At 37.0% G+C, this 23,158-nt stretch overlaps 3 protein-coding genes and 1 long non-coding RNA gene across 5 annotated transcripts in view; 1 reads left to right on the top strand and 3 right to left on the bottom strand.

Annotated features, from left to right (window-relative positions):
• Window positions 1-3,551, bottom strand: part of LOC145237052 (WD repeat-containing protein 17-like) — a 30,593-nt gene extending 27,042 nt beyond the window's left edge. Inside the window, exons 1-7 of the mRNA XM_080099765.1 lie at window positions 3,313-3,551; window positions 2,731-2,914; window positions 2,178-2,408; window positions 1,807-1,932; window positions 1,492-1,614; window positions 688-810; window positions 256-431 (exon numbers count right to left, since the gene is read on the bottom strand). Of these exons, the coding sequence (XP_079955891.1) occupies window positions 256-431; window positions 688-810; window positions 1,492-1,614; window positions 1,807-1,932; window positions 2,178-2,408; window positions 2,731-2,914; window positions 3,313-3,438 (1,089 nt within the window). The 5' untranslated portion in view covers window positions 3,439-3,551. The remainder of the gene's footprint in view (window positions 1-255; window positions 432-687; window positions 811-1,491; window positions 1,615-1,806; window positions 1,933-2,177; window positions 2,409-2,730; window positions 2,915-3,312) is intronic.
• A 655-nt stretch (window positions 3,552-4,206) lies between these two features.
• Window positions 4,207-22,839, top strand: LOC145202687 (uncharacterized). 2 transcript variants are annotated; one of them, XR_013853321.1, is made up of 5 exons: window positions 4,207-4,394; window positions 4,903-4,999; window positions 5,123-5,195; window positions 9,426-9,518; window positions 22,388-22,839. It is a non-coding gene; the product is annotated as an uncharacterized LOC145202687 (long non-coding RNA). The 2 variants fall into 2 exon arrangements; XR_013853322.1 differs by lacking the exon at window positions 5,123-5,195.
• On the bottom strand, window positions 5,882-8,924 carry LOC145202685 (lactosylceramide 1,3-N-acetyl-beta-D-glucosaminyltransferase A-like). The gene is made up of 4 exons (XM_080075713.1): window positions 8,808-8,924; window positions 7,457-7,611; window positions 6,976-7,198; window positions 5,882-6,640 (listed from the first exon to the last, which is right to left on the bottom strand). Exons 1-4 carry the CDS (start codon window positions 8,921-8,923, stop codon window positions 6,040-6,042), a joined length of 1,095 nt encoding a protein of 364 aa, XP_079931839.1. The 5' UTR covers window position 8,924; the 3' UTR covers window positions 5,882-6,039.
• On the bottom strand, window positions 9,741-11,850 carry LOC145202686 (beta-1,4-mannosylglycolipid beta-1,3-N-acetylglucosaminyltransferase brn-like). Its single transcript, XM_080075714.1, has 4 exons — window positions 11,678-11,850; window positions 11,240-11,421; window positions 10,948-11,170; window positions 9,741-10,469 (listed from the first exon to the last, which is right to left on the bottom strand). Exons 1-4 carry the CDS (start codon window positions 11,779-11,781, stop codon window positions 9,899-9,901), a joined length of 1,080 nt encoding a protein of 359 aa, XP_079931840.1. The 5' UTR covers window positions 11,782-11,850; the 3' UTR covers window positions 9,741-9,898.
• Window positions 22,840-23,158: the final 319 nt, after the last annotated feature.

Here is a 23,158-nt window from a genome sequence, read left to right as displayed (position 1 = left end):
TAGGTATGATATTTTTTTTGTAACATCAAAAGTAATGTATTTATTATCATGGATTAGCTTTTAATATATATTGGAAATAATTGTTAAACTTTAAAATGGTTTTCTCTTGTTGTCTTTGCTTAAAAGGTTGTCAATGGACTCAAATTGCCTTTTCCTTTGTGTGTTATTATTTAACCTTGTAAATTGTATTCAAATGAGTTCCTAGGCAGTAAAATCTTTGTTTGCAAATCAATGACCAATCCAAAAATCCCAAACCTGCTCTCGTAAAAAGTTCCACTTTTTATGTTGGAGATTATATAGGCCGACTCCACCATCTGCGAATGTGCAAACAACGTGGGCTGGTGGAACTGAATAGGCCTGATTGGAAGCTGTTGAACCAAGCCGGTTCCTTGATACTTCCAAGTTTGAAGTTCGTTTCTGTAAGTCCTGACCTAAAACAGTTTAGTTTCATATTATCTTTCATAGCCTCCATAACATTTTAACGCTGCCCAGGTATTTCCAACTTGGTCATTGTTTATTACTATTTTGTGGCTATGTTTTCTTTGAATCAAAATTAACTCAACTCAATTAACTTGAAAGTTTGTTTTTTGAAAAAAAAGCTTTTAGCATATCGAAGTTCAAACAACAAAATGTTCATCATGATAAAATATGTCATATACAACAATTAAGTTGAGCATACAAGCTTACTTGGTTGGGAATGCATTGTGTCGAGGGCATGTAGACAATGAAAGCCAGTCGCCTTTAGTTTAATGCTTTCCAGCGGTGAAGAATGAGATACACTCCATAATCGTAAAACACCAGCCTCCTGGTCTAAAACCAAAACTTGTTGTACAAAACTTCAGTTCAGGGTTTTCCATGCTCAATGCACAGTGAAAAACCTTTTTTTAAATTAAATAACAATGTGTTAGCAAGAAGACAGGTTTGATGAATGGTTTTGGTTTGCATTCACAAAAGGAGCATCGGCATGGATTAGCAGATGAAATTTTGTATATCTTCATTTCTCTTAATTACAGACTAAAAATGAAATCGTTAAGTAGTATTTGTACCATAGTACAGTAACATACATATCGTAAGTTGTCAAAATCCTCCAGAATTAATAAACCATGGCATAAAAATAATAAGCTTAAGCAAGAAACCAATAGCCACTATTTTTTAGTTTTTAAACATTTTTAAGGTTTTAAATTCTCATTAAAAACTTATTTAAGGTTTTATAACAGTTGTACAATGCCAAATGCCTGAGCAACATTATGTGCATCAGTTAAGTGTAGCCCAAGAGCTTGAAATGCAATGGCTGAATTTTAATATTTAATAGCCTGGCTTAAATAATGGATCACAAAAACATTAAAAAGATTACATTTTGTCATGTACCCGAACAACCCATATGAAATTTAGTATACATTACAATTGAGAAACATTTCAATAGATTTGTTGCCCAGACATAACAACACAATTTCAGTGTTTCATGAAATAAACATTAGCAACTGTATTTACCTCCAGTGATAAACATTCCCGGTGCAGAATCAACCCAGGATAATGATTTAGTGGAAATCATTTTGCTGGGCATCATAAATTCTGTGATTACAGACAATGAATTTGTGTCCACCAGTTGCATTCCTAAGAAAAGGTTTTGGAATTAGAACAAACTTTTTTCAAACAAAAAAATATAAATTTGAGAAAAAATGTAAATTTATTTACTTTAACTATAGAATAGATTTTGAACATTGGAATTAACTTGGGGGTTTAACATTTTATGCCAAGCATTATGAACTATGAGTTTAAACACAAAACAAGCAAATACTCTTTAACCTGACACTTTTCTTGACACAAGCAAATAGTCAGATGAGAGAGGATCCCATAAAACTGCCAGTACTGGGTCGACGTCACCTGTATTTGATTCTTCTGATGGCCTTAAACAGTGTTTATTTCGCTTTCCTGCAAAGTGAAGTCAAACCATAAACATTTCATTGCTACCTAATACTTATATATTTATGAATAAATATTATACTACCGATACTCATCAATTTAAAGACAGTCAAAAAATATGGTCTTTTACAACTTTTACAACATTCAATTAAGCCCAGATGAATTTCATATCCAAGGTTAATCTAGTTTTCATAATGACATAGGATCTTTGGTTTATTAACAAATATATTAAATTTGCATGAAACAAAAATTACCAGATAAAAACAGAGAAAGACTTCCATCGCTGTGTCCGACAACAAACTTTTTTGGGTCAGTATGATGCCATTTGAAGAGGCTAATATGACAGTCAAAGCCATTTGTGGCATCTAATGATGTGACAGAATTTGAAATTGTATCCCATATGTGTATTGGCCCTTGCTGGCCAGAAAATGCCAAAGATGTTGATTGTTTCTTGTCAGGTATCCAGCAAATACATCTTGGATAACCTGTGTTGGTCAAAAAAGGTTGGGCTTAAAGTGATTACTTCGCCATAGCAATTGGAAACACGTATGATGTGTGCAAAATGTTTAAGAAAAGATAAATTTACTTGACTGAGGAGTTATTGAATCTATGTTGTTGCATTAAATCTAGTTCAAACCTGATTTGGTAAAATAACACATAACATGTTTGGAAATAGGGTTAAGTTGGATGATATGAGATAAGAAATACTCAACTACAAATGGCAACTGTGAAATCATTCCAGAGGGAACGCCATAAATTAACCTTCAATTTTTTTAGAATTTAAGTACTATATAAAATGTTACATACATTGTGTGTTTTCCAATTTGGTAATACACTTGCGTTTCTTGACATCCCAAACACAGATCAAGTGGTCTGCACCTCCAGTAGCAAACACATCACCATTTCCCATGTTCCATGATAAAGACAGAATTGTTTTGGAGTGTGATGCATTGATTGATGTTAACTTGTACTCCTCATAAGCAGAATCATACTGCAAATCATAACTTTGTTTTTACACTTTGTCTCACATTAGATGTGCTAAAAACAGTGTTTTGTTTTTTTAATGACCTACTGGTGCTTTTCTCAGACAATTCTAGTTGGTCATTTATAACCAAAACTGCAGTTTTTCATAAATTAGGATAGTCAAGGTTATTGCATGTTCCAATAATTAGTGTATTTCTTTTGCACAGAATCCTGGTAGCTATAAAATACAGACGTGACCCTTTAAACATGTTGTTTACATTTTCAAAACATATTGTAAACAGAGACATTTATACAGTAAAAACAATTTAAACAATATGGTAACTATAACATAAGTGTGTTCCGAGAATTCCACACAAAGACAACAAGAACATTACTAAAATTTCAAACCATAAAGCTAAGTCAAACCTGATATATGTAGACAGCTAATGTTGCACAATAAGCAAATGTGGGTCCACAACCCGACACCATGTTGTTATTCCATGGCTGACAACCAGCAGTTACCAATCCCACTTGCCGGATTTTGGATGTCATTTTGTTCAAACCCTACCTCACCATACAAACATCTAACTTTCTGTATTCTTTTATCCTTTTATTAAATTGCATAAACAATTTTTTTTCAGTTTTGTGCATTGCAACTAAAAATGTTTTTAAATTTAGGATTAAGTCAAATACTGTTTTAGTCATAACCGCAATAAATACATCTGTTTTTACTTTACAGCCTCAACTGCAAGTTAGCGCTGTAAAACTGCAAGTTACCCTATGCAATTGTTTACTTTCTATTTGCATTCCAGTGAAAACACTTTCTGTTTGCATCTGCATGAAATCTTCTACTAATTTAACGATGGCCAATTTAGGTAAAAAAAACCTGCCAGAAAAAATCCAATTTAATACACTTGGAAAAACTCCCTTATATTATCCAATTACTTGCAACGCAAATAAAGAAAAAAACAGCCATTGCCTGACGTTCATGAGGTCAGACTGTCGCGGTTTATTTTGGAATCCCACCATTGCAACTAACAACACTTGTGTAGTCAATCACGTGTGACAAAACCAGTAGACCATGCCGAATATAAATCCAAGTGTGACGAGAGATAAAAAAATATTATTTTTGCCTAAGGTTGGTAAAATTAGCATGTTCTATCCTAAATTAGCTATTTTTAATTATTTTTCTTTAAACAACAATCAACGTTTGTGCAATAAACCGAGGATAAGTTTCCGCTGTTGAGCAGTCAGAATGGCTGAACCATTGTGAAGATTTTTGGCGGCAAATTTATCAACAAATTTTTGTTTTGCAGAAAACTTTAGGAACTTTTTTATTTTGAAGTTATGAGAAAATGCCGTAAATAATTGGATTTAGTTGAAGCATGCTGATTGAAAGAAAAGAAGAAAAAAAGATAAAGACACCTACACAACGAGAATACAAATGGATGGGCATGTGACGTTGGGAACTTGAAGACAACTTCAAAACATTTAAAGAAAGCAGAAAGGTATACCTTTCGTGCTTATAGTGCTTTACTTTCGTTTAAATAAAACTAAATACATAGTCGTACATTCAAACTAATTCCATTTAAATGGTTACCTACCTCTGCTGATGAAATAATCGGGATATTTTGGCTGATGTTTTGTTGACAATGTACAACTTTCATCAATTTATTGTTACCATCAGTAATTTCCACATTGGTTGATATTATTATGGCAATAGCTTGTAACAATATTTCTGAAATAATGTTAACATAATTGGTGTGATGATCATTAAAAAATGACCCAGATTAGCTAAAATATTTTCCAAACAAAATACATGAAAATACATTTAGCTGCATAATTTATTTATTCGTTCAAAGGTCTGTGGGATACACAAAAGCTATGTTGTGTTGCATACCACACCAGCATATGTGTGTTGTGAAATGAAAATATGTATTTAACTTCTAACTGTCAATGTAAATATTCTCTTGGTGATGCAAGTGTAAATTTGGTTGTTTATGTGCTTAAATCTAGGATCTCCACAGCAACACAGAGAGTTGATACAAATACAGAAACAACAAAGCATAATCCATGGACCACAATGTCGATGAGTAATCTATGGACTACAAAGGTTTGTTTTTGATGGTATAATACAGTGGTTCCAAACCGGAAGTAAATACACACCTCAGTTCTGGAAATATAACCTATGAAGTTGACAAAAGATCTAATTTTAAATCTTTTTTGTATGGTTAAGCATCTGCCATCTATTCTTTTGGGGGAGGAATTAAAATGTTTTGAATTGTTAAGAGAGGAATTCGTCAACCAAGGTTAGAAATCACTGGTATCATATGTTGTTGGTTGTTGGTATGGGCAAAAAAGGGAAAATTCCTTGTTTGTGGCCAAGAAACTTTTGTGGAAGTGTGCATGTTTTTTGTGTGTGTTTGTTAAAACAACTTCTACACTGTGTACTTATGATGTATTAATATCTTTATGGGTTTAAAATCTGAAAACTGCATTGAAATGTGTTTACATTTTCAGATTTGGGAGCCCAAATATATTTGGATGATAGTCAAATAATACATTGTCCCTAAAACTTGACTAAAAACATTGCATTTCTTGTTTTGGATTAGGTTTATGTTAGTTTTATACTTGCAGTATATAAAATAGGTATATAAATCTGAATGTACAGAACTTACTAATACAAAAATATGATGTTTATTACCAATGCAGTATTAGTGAAGAAAAAGTGAGAAACACATCAAAACATACAGTTTGAAACAGCATTTTTCCTCTTTTGTGACTCATGCTAATTTACCTGTTGCTTCCATGTGGTAATGACTATGCATGCCAAAATTTTGCTGAGTGATAGTGGTTTGTGCCAGCTGATATCAATAGTAAAGGGAAGGCAGACAGATTTGTGTGTGTTGTCGAGATTTTAGGAATATTGAAATTGACTGATAAACAACTGAAAACAAGCAATGTAACTGTTAAATTAGTACTTTAAACACACAAATCGTTTGTTGTTGCATGAACCTTTCCACACATGCCTGGGGTTGCCGACCCCTGAACTAAGTCAAGTTCAGTTTTATTTGCATAGTCACTTTATCATTACAGTTCCATTATTGAACAGAAAAAAACATGGTTATAGAGTCAAATGTCCTGACGAGTCAACTAACCCTTCCCCAAAACATCTTCTTTGTTTAAAACATCGTTTGGATTACATATGCATTGAGGTACTTTGCTTAGTAACCCCAAAGTTTGAGCCCAAAACTTGTTGAACTTTCTTGATGTGTTTGTGGGGGTTGTATACACCTCAGAATCCAAAATTACATTCTCTGGTGCTTCTAGCATCATTTTGTCTGGCATGCCAATTTGCCGTCGCAGCAGTCCTGTGACATAAATGTTGCCTTTTCTTACGCTTAAAATGTTGCGTGATTCTGTGTAAAGTAGTTTTGCCACACCTGCACTGATCAAATACGTGCCACCAGTGCATGCGGGTGGATAAAACAACCATTGGAAATGTTCCACAGCGGCGTACCAGTCGCTTGATTTGTTTCTGCTTACGCGCAATGTCTTAAGTTGGTTGTACGGGCACACCAATGGGAATTCAGGCCATTTGTTTTTCCGCATTTTGTGCATTGTAGCTTTGGTGTAGTTTAGTAATTCGATTGGGTTCAGTTTGACGTTGTCATGAGTGGAGAGAATAAAGCGGTGGTCGTCAAGATTGGCAGATGCCCACTGTAGTTCTGCCAGCGACTTCACAGGCACATTTCTGAAACAAGAGTATTATTTTTTGGGGGAGCTCATCACCATTTTAGGTCTCAGATCATTTTGTGCCTCCGCATAACAGTTTATGGACTCAACTCCATTGTTATGAACTCATGGCTTTATTTGAGTCCACGGAATTGGAATTAAGAAAACTGCCGTCGGTGCGGTAACAACGAAATCCCAGCAACGTTTTCGCAATTAGAAGTAATATTAGGACGCGCCCGAACCCGACCTTATGTATGTACACCGTTACACTTACTTACTATAGTAATACACAGGCAAAGTAAGCTTGAAACCCACCAGTTTGACTCAACCCTTTTTTAAGCATAACGTACTTACTTAACCGCATCGTCATTATTAAATTGCAGCAGATCTTCGTTTAAATCATGTTCCTTCTGTAATCGTTTGGATTCATCAGAACGCTCTTTCCCCATCAGAAACACGACGTCCAATCTACCTTCGTACATGAAACGCAGCGAACCCCACGAATTTCTGATTTTATTTCTGCGTTGAAAGTTTCCTGGTGGAGACTTCACAATAGCAACCAATCGCCACTTTACGTCTGTAAATTAGAAGTTTATCATGTTAGATATATGTATGAGCATGTTTCACATTATCCTTGTAGTCCCATAATCTGGGTGTTTACTGACTCCCAACTGTCGTCTGAGGTATTTTTAAAACATGTTATTGTACAACATCCATTAACATTACTATATTATTCACTACAGTCGTTTTGTACGTACATAGAGTCAAACAATTGTTTCATCTTCAAAATGACTCAATTATTTGTTTGTTTGTTTGTTTTCATTTAAGTACCAACCTTGTTTTTTGAGACACTCATTTAGGCCAGAACAAGTAACATTCGAAATGTTTGGTGTTTTTGTAAATTCAAATGACGTTTTACTGAGAACCAAGACCGTTGGTCGAGTGGGTGACATAAATCGTAGAAGACGTTCCTCAAGGTTACAAGCAGCCCTAAAACAAAGCGTATAGTTCCATTTTTAGATAACTCGTGTTCTCAGGGCGGGTTATAACAATGGAAACGTGGTGTAGCCCACTTTGGGTAAGGTTTCGAAATATATATGTTGAAAACGCAAAAAATGATTTTGTCGGTAGATTGAACTGTACCGCAAGCTGTGTAAAACCTACAGTGGTTTGCGCTAAAAATCTTTGTCGAAGTTGGTGTTGCTTGAAGCAAAACTTGATGTTGAAAAAAAAAACAACGGTTAGCGCATGACAACAACGGACGTGTTACCGATTAAAGCGTTTGTGTGCAGTAACGCGTAGGCAAAAACGCAGTAGAAACGGTAGCATTTGAAAACACGTCAGGAGCTTATCTCCAGGACTGGCGCTTTACCAACAGAGCAACTGCCTGCCAAAAAATGAAAATGGCATGTGTAGAATCAGCAGCCGACAACGGTGCGTAATATTCGACTTTCGGATGGCATACATCGCCTGATGTGTCCTCAGTTCATATTGCACAAGTAGCGGATACGCTCCTGTCGTTGTTTTAAGTCGTATGGCGCAATGACAAACGACAAACCGCATGGAAATTATATGTTCTAACTTGGCTGCACTGAACCGCATGTGAATGTTGCCTTTCTGAACCGCAAGTCCGGCGTTCCATAGTTTAACTGCTATAGTGTGCTGTTATCGTTTTTCTGCATGAACGCTCCCATGCTGATAATCCCTGCAATAAACATGTCCAGCATACATATATACCTACTTTTAGTTTCTTTTTAAGGAAGAAGTGGTTTTCCTAATGTTGTGACCATCCGCGAAATAATACACAATAAACGTAAAAAATCGTGACTGACAATGGGCTCCAAATGTTAGCTTTAGGGATACATTTAACTTTACATAAATCCCCATGACTACATATGCTTTTAATTGGTAAATTGTTTACGGAAGGCAAAGTATAGGCCCACAACGTTAGACAACAAACTTTTGGCTATGAGCGTTTTCAAGCATAGTTGACACTAGTTTTTTATTTGTGATTTTCTTGTTATTCGAATTCGAAACTTTAACAAAAGTTTAAACAGCAGCAGCAATGGCGAACGGTCCTATATTTTAATAACTATAGTTGACAACGCTATTGCACTGTAATTATTATCCGGAAACGGGTAAAACGGATGTGACAGTTAACAACAACATTGTCGGTGTTTACTTACAGTTGGCGTTTGTCAGTGTCCCACAGTAGCCAAATGTATAGAAGCAAAGATATGATCGAAAAACTTGAGACGAATGAAACTTGATTTCGTTTCCATCTACATCTCCATACCCGCATTTTTGATTGTTAGACTTTAACGAAACATAGTCTGTTTTCTAAAACTTGCAAATGAATAATATTGATATCAAATGTTTATCATAACCGAACTTACTAGTTTCAAAACCCTGCGAACAAATGAACAATACTGATAGCATTTGTTTATTATAGCACATTTACTAGTTTCAAAACCCTAAGTACAAATGAATAACAATGATATCAATTGTTTTATCATACCGTACTCATTAGTTTCAAAAGAATCGTACTCTAAACAATTGTTTTGTTATAGCCGTACTTACTACCTTCAAAACCCTGCAGAGTAAGTGTAGACACATTAATCATAAATGTGTTTTTATATCCGTATACTTACCATAGAAAAACCTGAATCATTATGTAAATATACCTAGCCGCAATTAGTTAAAACGCCCTGTCTTGCAAGTCATACACTGAAATTGAATTATTCCAGTGTAAAACTGTGTGCCGCACATAACCTGTATATTAACGATTTCCGTTTTTGTGACAGGTGATTTCTGACGAACAGGTCCCACACAAATCTGCGTCATAATGCAAGAGAAAGGTCGTTGACTGCTTTTCCTTTTATTTGGACGTCATTTAGGTATGTGGGAGTATAACGGATATGTGTTTTATCGGAATTTGACAATGTTTTTTCACGTTTTACGTGGGTGGTACGAGCTCGCACTTGCTTTACTTCTAACTTTCTGCTTACACAAAACCTTGTGAGGTTTGTGTAAAAACTAAAGTAAAACATATGTGTCAACGCAAGCAGTCACCAAAACGACACCTGGATTGGTTGAACTTTTAATTGGCTATTCGTGTGTGCGAATTGGTATTAAACCTGTTTATTTTCTGAAATGATAACATTTCCTCCAGCACGCGCATTGCATATTTGTTTTACGACAAAGTGCTAAATTAATTAGCACAACACCAGCTTTCAATGCAAAATAGATCGACACGTTTAATGCACCATAAGAAATATCAACAAAAACATTTGACTTTTTGTCTAAAAGTTCGCGTAATTTTTTCCCAATCCTTCCATAAGAAGTCGCGTCTCGTTTTGGCCGTCTTTTTTTTATAACCCACCAAATGCTGAGCGATTTTCGCTTTACTCTCCATCACCATATCCTCAGGCATCCCAATTTTCATTCGCAAGATTCCGGTTATCCAAACGTCGTCAACGCGTAGATGGGGTTCCGTCCTTGACTGTTCATACAGCTGCGCCACCACACTCACGCTCGTTGTATAGAACCCCCCAAAACAGGCCCGTGGGTAGAAAGGCCATTTGTATTCCTCAGTTGTGATATACCACTTGTTGTAAATTCCCTTTATGTCCCTGTACGGACTCGCGTGCTGTAGTGTGTTGTATACACAAAGTATGGGAAATTCGGGCCAGTTTTGTTTCTTTACTGATGCCGCCGCTTTGTCAACCACGTCTTGCAACTGACCGACATTGATTAAAAAATCGTCATCGCCCGACGAATAAAGGTCAGTCGGTGACAAATTATCCGCCGCCCACTGCATTCCTGCCAACGTCTTCAGGGCGATGTTGCTATCAAAACAAAGTATATGATATCGTCACTTATTAATTTTGTCATGAGACATATATAGTCCAACTTACACATAAGCGGTTGCCATTTTTCGTGCCTTACAATTGTTTGACTTTTGTAAGGTCAACTGGGCGTTATGTTTCAACGTGGAAATAGTCAAAAGTATGTCCACCTACTGTTAACACCATGGTGTTTGCAAAATGAATTTGCAAATTGGCCTTGCATTAAGCTTTTTTCAAGCTAGGGCGCATCCTTTGGTGTCTAACTCTGGCGTTATTTTATGTTCTTTTTATTATTTTATGACTTGAATTATTTCCTGATTAGGACTAATTAAGCCATGTTATATTTGGCGAAATCGATATTAACGTTAAGCTGTTAAGCTCTACACTGATTCAACTGTGCTGTTGCAGCTGTTATACTTTCGCCTTTGGTGTTGCTTTGGCTAGTATGGTTAGTTTTTAAGGCATACAGTGGGAGTACCTGTAGTCGTCAGGGCCCTCGAACTGCAGTATGTCACCATTGCGTTTGCTTTCCTCTGTCAGTAGCAAGTAACTGCTTCCTTCTGTACTCCCGCAAACAAAAACTGTTTCAATCCGACCACCGGCAATGTAGCGCAAGGACGCCCACGTGCGACGGAGAAAATCGCGCCGTTGAAAGTTGGCCGCAGCTGACTTGATAAAGATTGTCATTTTCCAACGAATTTCTATTGATAACATAATATTCAATGTACGTCTTTAGCTTTTCAGAAAAACTAAACCTTACAAATACATACCTTTGCCTTTAAGGCATTTTTCCAAGTTGCAACCATAGTTGGAGTTGAAACTCGGTTGTATGAGGTATTTAAACGGAGTTCTTTCGTAGGTAGTATCGTTTGTCGTTGTATTTTGCTGCATATATGGTGTTGTGCTAACGTTTGGCAGTACTTTGTGTACCGGCGTTGCTGATGTAGCTTCTCTACAGCATAAAAAAATGAACAGGCCCGAGATTATAACTCTGCTGTGTTTGTTAGCCTTTCTTGTATTACACTAAGCATGTGCATTTATGAAGAAATTTAGTAGCAAAGCATGCTTGTATATTTCGGTACACAATACATTAACACGAGGTAACTTCGAAAAAAGAATTTAAGTTGTAATAGCATAAAGCATTTACACTGAATTCAGATGTTTCTGCAATGGTATACACATATTGCATAATGTTTTACAAGGCTTACCTTGGTAACCTTGTCTTTGGGTTGATTTCTACCTGATTAACAATAAAGAAGAAAATAGCAAATCCAATTAGTATGGCGAATCTTTTCTTCGCCTCAGTGGCCATAATCTATTTATTTGCGTAAAAATCTTGCATTTGCATTGTAGTTCAGCTTTAACCTTTGTAAAACACAACAATTCACGCTAAGACTGATAATTTGCTTCCTTATTATTCTGCACGCTGCTGTGGCTACAACTAACATATGCTTTGTATATGCTGATCGTCTTACTCGCTTTTGTTATCGAGGAAACGGGTGGGTCTTATCCCCCGCATTCGTTTAGTGACAGCACGTTTCCATTCGTGATACCAAGAAAATATGCCGATAGTTTTTATAAAACTAATTAATTGCCATTACGTATACAACAATATCACTTTGCTAATAAAAAATTACGTATTAGTTTGGAAACATCCAAAATTAAGTTCGGTTAAGTGCAAAGCATTTTGGTATTTATATTCAACACTCCATTCTTTCGGCTACAATTGATGAGTTTTGAACGGCGTAAGTCACACAAAGGGTACACGGTTGGGGACGTTTCTCTCACAATAACTTCTTTTAACGTTCCTTTGAATGGGGAATACAACGAAGCTCTTTACCTAGCCTCGATCAAAACAATAACACAAGTAGGTAAATAGGTCTGTTGATCAATAGGTCGATCGCGGCGTTTAGTTGTGCTGTGAATACAAAAACTACATGGTTTAATTTGTTGTTTTACCTTTCTACTTTGCCATTTAACCCAGTGCAGCCTAAAAACACTGTATTACGAAATGTTCGCCACTGACGACTTCCTGATAATTTCCTGGATATCAATTGTATGAAAACAAACAATTGGGGAAAGACGAAAATGAATGGTCGTTTGGCGGAGAATTGGTGATGTTACTTACAAAAACGTTTCGTTTTCCCATGTTTTACTCGTTTTATTCACGGGTTGGAAGATTCTTAGATTTTTTAGATTTTTTCTTGCAGTTATGAACTAATGGGTATTGCTAAGAAGTGTTTTTAAGTTTTACCTTTCAATACTGTTACTTAAAATCAAATTCGAATTTTCAAGTAAGGAAAAAGTCGCGGGGAATGAACACGTTATTTAAAAAAACATCATTAAGTGCAACAATGCCACAAGTAAACAGTAAAAATATGAAATTCAACTTCATCAAAAAAAAAATTTGTTTGGTCGTTTTACTTTTATCAATAAATGCTTACGAACACTATACGGACGAAAAAAGCAGCTTGATAAAAAAATGTCTGAGACTTGAGAACTTGGGCAGTGAAAACTTTGGAATACGTACACTGTATTCATAATATAATATGTACACTGTACATAAGCTTAGCAATATTGTTTTTAATAAAAATAGTTTATCCCCCGTATATGTCACTACAGTTTGTCAGTGAGGTAGAAATAACACGCCTTATTGCTGGACGGAGTGAGACTGTTGTATGACTCAATACATTGCTCAATACATAATTAACTGTGGATGTTTTCACAACTTTGATTCCACATTTTTAAATTGTCGCAATTGGGAACTGCGTGTCGTTGGGTCAAAAAACATCGAAGGGGTACACAAGTACGGATAAGAGGGTTCGCGGTTCAAATCCCGCTCGCACGCCTGAAAATGCTGAACAAGCATCGCAAAAAGTACTTTGTCGGAGCAGTTTTCGTAAAGGTTCAGGCATAATTTTATACCTTTGGCAGCGGCTAAACAACTGTCAAATAGTCTCCCCAATTGGTAAAGACTGTAGGACACATAGAATATGAGGTGAATTGCCGTTTGTAGTCCTTTGCTATTTGTTTGAAATGCGAAATTCAGACCTTTTTTGGCATGAATAACAGAATTGTCGAAATTAAGATTGGCGAGACATCGTTTATATTGAGAGAGATGTTCCTCAGCATATCGCAATACCCTTAACTCCTTCGCAGAGAACTTTGCCATACCTTTTAAATAGTTCCTGGAACGTCCTTGTAAACTGTCACTTTTCATCAACAAAATCATTTGAGAAGTTACATCATTGTCTTCATCAAGATGTAATTTTCTTCTGGCTAATAACAATTTTTCGCAAGTTTCTACTGATTCTCTAAACCTTTCCAAAGAATTGAATTGTTCAGCTAAGTTCATTGATGTACTGAAATAGTTGGGTTCGCATGTTTTGTTTTGGGCTCGATCGAAATACTTCGAAGCTTTTTTGTTACGTCCCATCGCCTCATAGCACATCCCAATTTGAAGATATATCGAATCAATTGTGTCGTACGTACATTGGCCGCTAAATAGACGAAAATGAATCTTTTTCAGAATCTTCAAAGCTTGCTTATATTTTTTTAATTGCACCAGTGCGTTTGCATAGGCGTGTATGCAATGCGTGGCGATTCCTATGTCTTTACATTTCCGTATTACGTATTGATACTTTTTGTACCGTGCGAGTACGTCATTGTACTTTCCAGACTTTTCCAAGCACCACAAGGATATGGCAGTATACCAGACTAGGTACTCCCTTTCTTCTGATTCTAAAATAGAAATTCGTTGCACGAATATCTTTTCTACACACGAATGCATCTCTAGCTTCATAGCGGCCAACATTTTTGCCATCTGCGTCACCGGTAGCTGACACTGAAGGGGAACTTGTTTAGATTTAAAGCATCGATCGAGCCATAATTCCAAAGCCCATGCGATATTATGACAATCAACTATAGCTTCTTCCCCAAATGACTCCGAGTATTGGTGAAGTTTTCCAGGTTTTTCTACTGAGTTTCCTGCAACTGTGATATCGTTTTGACTTCGTTCATTCAAACAAACGCGAAGACGAATTTCACACGCAATGGCAAGTGAGAACTGCAACTGCTCCTTGTCAAAGTTGGATATCACACTTCTCCTATACAAATCTTCAACAACATCAAAACACCCAACTGCTTGTGATTGGTACAAACGTCCAAGGGCTTGTACGAACAACGTCGATGTTCTGTAGATGACCCGTTTAATGTCAAAATCAACACTGTTGAAGAATTTTTCGAAGTCAAACGTTTGAAGGTCAGCGTCTAATTCTTTCCAAATCCTTTCAGTATTGTTTGGTGATTTATTTATTGCTGCTGAGACTTGTGACTCGAATTGTTTATACAATTCAGCATTTCCGTAGACAAAACAGGTTTTGGTCAACATATCTGCTAAATGATATCCGTTTTTTAAATCTTCTTCAGTATCCAAGTACTTCACCATCTCACTGACTGGTTTGATCAGCTCAGTTGTCCACGGCTTGTTCTGTGTCTTTGTTTGTCTTCCCAATGGGTTTTTACTCGCTTGTGGTGCAAATCCATCAGGACAAATTCCGCATGGAGTGTATGCATCATAAAACCAGTTGTCTTCTTTATTCAAAGGGTTGTTGAGACATGGAATAGCCAAGAAGCGAAGAATTGTTTCTCCTATACGAACTAAAATAACTTGAAACAACGTTGCAAACCATTGGAAGTAATCCAGAATGTGTTCATTGTTTGGACGTTGTTGAATTCCTTCTTCTAAAACAATAATGCTTTCAAGATCAGAATATGGAGTTATTTCTTTTCTGGCTAATGAACCCATTCCTATCAAAGCAAATTTGCAAGGTGGGTTACCCATTATTTGAACAGTAGAGTTAGCAATATGACTCATTATATCTTTGTATGCTTCAGTAACATAGTTCTGTATATCTCGCACTTCTTCAACTCTGTGTCTTCTTTCTTCCAAAAGTAGATCTCCTTCCATGTCGTCAGATATTGGTTTTAGTTTTTCAACCTTACTTTTTGTGTTTTTGCGAAATAGATCAATTTTGTTTTTCATTTCGGCAATAGTTTTGCTTATCAGTTCCGCATTCGTTTGTTTGGATTTAGCTAGAGCCATCATATGCACACACACGTCATCAAGATCTTTAGTGACGTCATTCACATTATCAGGCTGACGTAGAGCAGCCGACGTCATTAAAGCAACACTTTGAATGAGACTGATCTTATCTGGACTTTTCTCTTTGTACACAAGTCCCAACTGATGCAAAGTTTTTGCTGATTCTTTTGGATTGATTTCCCTTCCATGTAAGCATTGTCGCTTTAACATTTCTACCAGCTTAGTTTCTCGGGTAGTAGCCATGATTTGTATTGGTCTTTATAAAATACACCCTGCATAAAAAAAACGGTCAAAACATGTTTGTAATGCGACAGTTTGTTACGACGGTATAATTTTGGGTCAGTGATCAATGGTTCTTATCTTTCTTGTGACAATGTAACGACTACTTATTATAATTGTAAACTCTTTTATTCTGCATCTGCGAATACCAGGTTGAAAACCACTGCTTTAGAATGTTAAATAAATTGGGCTAATAATAATAATTCAAAGCAGATCGGTAGCATTTATGTACACTAGGAATATAAACTGATCTAGATTCGGAAAAATGACAGTTTATGTCAACGCCTTCTGTTTTTAGACCTGTTTTACACTTTGTTAAGAACCACTGACATGTGTAGTCTTCTCGATATCTTTATGTTTTTTTCCTCTTTCGAACCCATGGTGGTATGCGTGGTGACCGTCATATACAACTGCTTGCTTTTTGGTGTCGCTTTACAATCATAATATGGCAACAGTTTCCTTCCTTTATTGGCAATCTCAAGAACATTTGAAGTTGTTGGTAATATGGGAAAAAGCCCAGTATAAAAATATAGACTGTTCATTGTCAATTTTTCCTCTGATGCCGCATAACTAAAACTTGATTGAAAGTAACTTTTTCTGTAATTACATTATTTATCTCGTTCATTTAACTAAAGTCACAATGGTATGTTGTTCCTTGGTCTACATAACCACACTGACTGTATGATAAGTTGCGCAGCCAAATTGTGGCGAAAGTTAAGTCTCGATCAACCAGTTCCTGTTCTTTGCGGCACGCATTAGGGTTTTACCCCTTGTCAAAACAATGTCTGGGAAAGTACCACGTTTGGTGCTGTGCAGGGGACGTTTAAACTGCGCTGTCCATGTTGGTTCCAAAGTTTTCTAATGCGCGATTTGACGGAAGTATACAAATACTGTATAATACAAAGAACAATTCATCTTTTTACTCGCGTACTACCAGGAGGTGTTGTACGATGTTCGCTTTGTACCTGGCATGAAACCTGTTCGCGTATACTTTGTTTTTACATTAAGTGTAAAGTGTGACTAAAAATAATTATGGCAGTGGCACAATATTACACAATGATTAGTGTATAAGGTTATGGTAATAATATTGTTTTAAATAAATCTTGTTAGGTAAACATACCAGCTGTTGAGAAAGTTTGAGCCACGATTTGTCAGTTATTTCATTATTTAAACTTTAGCCTGTCGCACTTCAAATGATCCTTCCCATTTGTAAAGTATACTTTAGTTTTGCTGCGTTTAGTGGAAACTACAATCCAATAATACATTTCAAATCTGATGGCACTAATAACTTTTACACAAAATGTTGGAAGGCGAAGCCAATGCTTTTTTGACAAAAAAGTAAGTTGACACGCAGTTGCCAACGTTCTAAACTCTAAAGGTTACCAACGCCTGGTGTAGGCTTTGCCAAGCTGAAACTTGAGCTGTAAACGGGCGCTTCATCGCTTTTTGCGAAGGTAAACTGTACAGTAACAGGAAAATAAATCAATTGGATGTGAAGTTACATAGTTTATGTTGACTTTAAGTGAAGCTTTTGACAGTCAAATCATGGCTAATTCTCGAGAAAAAACCTTGGTACAAAAGTTAAAACAGCAGTGCTCATATGGAGAAGAAATCAAACCAAAAGAATCAGCAAAAACTTTGCATCAGTTGGGGCTTGTGTACAAAGAGAAAAGTCCAGATAAGATCAGTCTCATTCAAAGTGTTGCTTTGATGACGTCGGCTGCTCTACGTCATCCTTTTAATGAGAATCAAGTCACTGAGGATCTAGACGACGTGTGTAAACATATTATGACTCTGGCTAAATGCAAACAACCAAATACAGAACTGATAGACAAGGCTGTTGCTGAAATAAAGTGTGAGATTCAACAGTATCGGAAAGTTACTCAAGATAAAGTTCTAAAGTTGAAACCAATGTTAGATGACTTCCAGCATGCCGAAGTACTAAATAAAGAAAGAATACAAAGAATTTCAGAAGTGCGAGAAATACAGGCTTATGTTACAGTTACATATAAATACCTAATGAACCGCATTGCAAACTACACCGTTCACATAATGGGGGAGCCCGTACCTTGTCAGTTTGCTTTGATAGGAATGGGTTCAATAGCCAGAAAAGAAATAACTCCATATTCTGATTTTGAAAGCATTATTGTGCTGGAAGATGGAATTCAACAGTATCCAAACTATGAACACATTCTGGAATATTTCCGATGGTTTGCAACATTGTTTGAAGTCATTTTAGTTCGCCTAGGGGAAACTGTACTTCGCTTCTTGGCTATTCCATGCCTAAATAATCCTTTAAATGATGAGGAAAACTGGTTTTATGATGCACACACTAGATGTGGAATTCGCCCTGATGGATTTGCTCCGCAAGCTAGTAAGAATCCATTGGGAAACAACAGTCGAGCTGATCAAACCAGTCAGTGAGATGGTAAAGTACTTGGACACAGAAGAGGATTTAAAGAATGGATATCATTTGGCCGATATGTTAACAAAAACATGTTATATACATGGAAGTACTGATTTGTACCAACATTTCCAGACGACAGTGTTAAACAGAGCATCACCTCTTACCAATGACTCTTGGAACCTTTTGAAAAGTGATATTCAGAACTGCATTCTGCAAAACGATTTTAATGAAAAAATGTTTGACATTAAACGGTCTATCTATAGAACTCCAACGTTATCTGTCTTGGCGCTTTGACGTTTGTATCAGTTACAAGCAGTAGTATGTTTCGACATTGTCAATGAGTTATGGAAAAGAGGCGTATTTTCACAGATTGATAGAGATCAAATAAATTTTTCACTTGCCGTTGCGTGCGAAATTCGTCTTCGAGTAAGTCTGCTCAACGATGGCCAAAAAGACATTTTTGCTGCTGATGAGTTTGGAGAAAAAAGTCAAAATATGCGACAACTGTCCACTTTTATTGGTGAAGGAGCTATAGTGGATAGTTATGTCGTCGCAAGACAATTTCAAGGTCTATTTTCGGAGATCGACGATGTAAAAGACATTCCCTCGTTTGTCCGGTTCGGCGTGGATGAAAAACTTAAAGTTACTGTAGCATCATACTTCAGAATGCACTCATTTGTGAAAAAAAATTTCTGCAGCTGCAAAATGTACTCGAGTTTCAGAATGACCCGCATAACCGAATCATATTGCTGATGTACTGTTTGCAGAGCTTGATTGTGCTTGAACAACATGAAACAGTGGTAGCAAATTACAGGCGATATCAAACCGCACACAAAGACTACGGAATATCAAGCTTAAACGCTGGTTGCGTGAATACCTATGCGTTCGCGTTGCTTAATTTGAAGAAATACAAGCTGGCCCTAAAGTGGAACAGAAAATTAAACTTTGCTTGCTACGATGGACGGTGTAAAGAGACTTTTTGCGATGAAATATACTTTTTTATGGGAGTTTGCTTTGAAAGCATCGGTCGTTTAAAAAAATCTTTGAAATATTTTCGCCGTGTATCATCAAGTCTAACTGATGCAGATTCATTGAGTTTTAACGCACTTTACCACAACAGAATGGGAAGAAACAAGAAAGCAATAGATATTTGCGACCAACTTTTATCGGAGAGAAGAAAAATGCATCTTGACGATGATTTGGACTTAACCACGGATTATATACGGTTTATCAAATCGAAATGTTTTCGAGAGGAGTGTGTTAACAGTGCAGACAAACGGTTTCCAACAAACGCGGAAACGGTTGTTCCTAAATTGAAATTGACCGTTACTGGCGCAACTACTAACCAGAGAAAAACAGTTTCACACCTAACTGAATACCAACGAAAAATTCGAGAGCTTCCGGAATCACAGACTACTGAACTTATCATCTGCGCAAAAGAGGCTTTGGGCTTTGCAAAATTAACTGAAAGTGTGTTTTATGCTGAATATGGAGTAGGTTTTCTTTGTGATCTGGTTATAGGTTTCCACAAATCTATGAGATACCGCGAGAGTATTTCTGTCGCCAATTGTGGCGTCAAGTTGTGTCAGATCTTGTTTGAAAACTGCTGCGTTGACAAGAGATTTGTCTCGTTTGTCTTTTTTTGTCGGAAAAGTGAGAATAGTTTGAGTTTAACTGAATCGTTGCCGTATGAACTCACACCGTCCGCGTACTACGATCCGGAGTCTCGCCTTAAGGCAATGTTAAGTCCTGTATTTGCTCCAAAACAATGATGACATTGTACGCCTTGAACAACTTTTTTGTTTACCAACATGTAAGCACAAAAGCCACAAAAGTTTTTCATGTAATACTCTGTAAGTTACTAACTATGACGTATAGTTTTATACACGGCGAGACCACTTTTTGTCGTTCCACTTGCGCTGCTACCACAAAATTCGCTGCTAAATAAAATTGGGAGCAGCCCCCTAAAAAAACTCGGGGAAGTAGTATTTTTACGTAGCTAGAGGTGATCAATAAATGAGACAAATGAAAATAGGGCACACGGCTCTTTTATACCAAGCCCACTCACAGTAGCCATCCACAGCGGGAGCAAAAGCATCCCGCTAGGCGGCTTCTTGAGGAAGAGAGGGGGAGCAATGCTGGAGCACTTAGCCCCAGCACTGCGCCCTCCTTCGCCCAAGGGAGCGGAGCTGGTCCGTAGCATGGTACTTGTGCAACGAAAACCTTGTGTACTGAAGCACCCGCTAAGCAGTGACGTGTCGAGTTCCGAATCAGCAAGATTTCACCTCCCAAAGCTTATTGAACAGGAAAAAATGTCCATTTTAAATGCTGCAAACCAACTTCTGTTTGAGGATTGTGAGAATGTGCTGCAATTGTTCGTACAGACAACGTTTTGTCACGTGAGCGAATGCATGGAAACAAAAGTACGTCCAGCGACGTAAGGTGGTAACGAAGCGATGGAATGTCGCAATTGCGCGGGCAAGCGCTTACCCACGCGCAACGCAAAGCCATCACTGCAACTAGACATCGTCTTCCCACGACCGTCTAGCGGGCACTCGGCTGTTCGTTTTCTGGCGTCATCGGTAAAGACGACTTGGTACCGAAGTACAAGTCGCCACCTTCGGCGCATTGGATTTAACACTGAACTTCGCTGGTAACAGCGGCTGTCGGAGACCGCCTGTCAGCGTCACACTTTGTGTTTGGGAGGTGCGACCGTCCGCTCGATAAACGCATTAAGGTATGCGGGACAAGGGATAAAGCATCGAAAGATTTTTTTTAGTAGGCCTACTGCAGATAGGCCTAGTGCAGACATACCGTTATAATCTGAACCTGAAAATGATTCCATTTTTATTTTGTGTCCACGCTTTCGTTTGTGGGTTTTCAAACTGTGCTAAACACAAGCATGCAGTGGCGTAGCCAGGAAGGGGTTAAAGGGGCCATGGCCCCTCCCAAATTTTTAAAGTTGTATATTAAGAAACTTGAATTTAGTGTAGTTTCGTCTCTTAACTGTCAAAGGAATATATAACTTACCAAAGATGACTGTTTTCGCCAAGTCGTTAGACAAAATCCATGCTTTTTATATATTTATGCAAACATGGCCTTTACGCCGAGCGTTAGCAAAAATCGGTACTGGACAACATATGATTTGGGCCCCTTCCAAAATTTTCGGCTGCCTACGCCACTGCAAGCATGCCTTATCAATATGCAAACATAAAGAACCTGATCGGGATTCGTCCCCGTCGGCGGCTTCTGTTCGAAGCCCGTGAAAAAAGTTTCTCACAACCTCGTTGCTCAAATCAATATTTGTGCCTCATTCTTAATCCGTTTGATATTGCACATTTCATCGCCGGAATCTAAACTATATTGAAACTTTTTGCTGCTTTAAAGTTTATGCCCTCAACACACTTAGAAAATATATATTTATGTTTTCTATTAGTGTTTGGTTTGGGGGATTTCCGATTTTCAAGAAAGCCAAAAAAACTTACTAGATTGTTTGTTTTTTGAGCAAGAAAATTCGCTGATTAAGTTTGTTTAGTATCAAACTTATGTTTTATTTTATTTAGAAAAGGTTGCATTATAATCGATTCCAATCCGAACTGCGCATTTAGGATTTCTAGAATGGATGATAACTTTATTTCCATTTTTTGCTTAAAAACATTAGTAATATGCGACATGATACACTCGGTTTTGATTAAACGACGTAACATATTAAAGGCTGACTAACCCAATCATAAATTTACAACTTGAAAATTGATTCTCTATTTTGTGATCAATCGAATAGGGCAGGGGTGGCCACCTTGTCATTCTGTAGGATTGACAGTTTTGACAGCCACTGTTTTTTATATTTCAGTTAGGTTAAGTATTGCGACAACGTTTTGTATATGTTCAAATGTTACTTGGCTGTTAAATTCAAGAAGTTGGCCATGCCTTATTTAAAATCCAAACATCTCTGCAACCTGTACAACCTATATTTAATGGGTTAAATTGGGCCCACAGGCCACATATTGCAAACCCTTGCAGTGTTAGGATATAATACTTAATGGTTTGTAACAAAGTATTGTTCTTAAGACATTCAGCGCACAGTTGTAGCCATAAAACTGTTGTTAACAATTCTTTGTTCTTTTCCAGGGCATTAATCACAAATGCTAAGTCAAGAATTCGCCCATACACTGCGTATGCTTGTAGCTGGTGGCTGTGGGTTACTGGCAAGTTACTATGTAGCTTACCCCAGCATTAAAGAGGCACAACTGTTACGGGAAATGAAGAAATTAGACATAGAAGGGCGCTACGATAAGGTCCGTGAACTGAGCAAGTCACCTTATCTGAAACACCTTCAATTTGAATTTAAAGACAAACCTAAAAATGACTCCGAAAGCAGCAGCGATTCATCTCCGACATAACAGTGTTTTTATAAAATTGGTGTTATATTTTTTTGTTATTTTGGAAGTGGTTGTTGATGCATTTGGTAAGAACATTCTTAGTGAATGCATGATTTGTTGGTATTTTGTTTAATGTTGGAAGTTGCAGAGCCACAACTTTGCAACCATATTGCTTACTTTTTGATTAGAACAGTGCTTATATTCATTTCTTTTTGCAAGTTGCCAGTTTTGCAAGGTAAATATCAGCTTATTTGATTCAAAAAAGCATCTGTTTTTTAACCTTTTTGTAGGTTTTATACCTTTTTCAAAAAAAGTGCCAAATTTTGGGACCCTGGTATATACAGTTGACATGATGTGGAATTTTTAAGTTTTTCCATCCACAGACCCTTAGGGACCCACTGGTACAAAGGAAGCATAAAAAACATATTGAGCAAAATATTGACAGGTTTGTTATTTTCTAGAAAAAGTTACTGTTTTCTTAGTTGATACTGATCTTACCAGATTAATTGGATAATGTTAC

The sequence above is a fragment of the Phallusia mammillata genome, chromosome 7 (assembly GCF_965637545.1).
Source record: "Phallusia mammillata chromosome 7, kaPhaMamm4.hap1.1, whole genome shotgun sequence".
In the NCBI taxonomy this organism is placed as follows: Eukaryota; Metazoa; Chordata; class Ascidiacea; order Phlebobranchia; family Ascidiidae; genus Phallusia; species Phallusia mammillata.
Note: the sequence above shows the minus strand (reverse complement) of the source record. Positions and strands in the feature narration are given on the sequence as shown.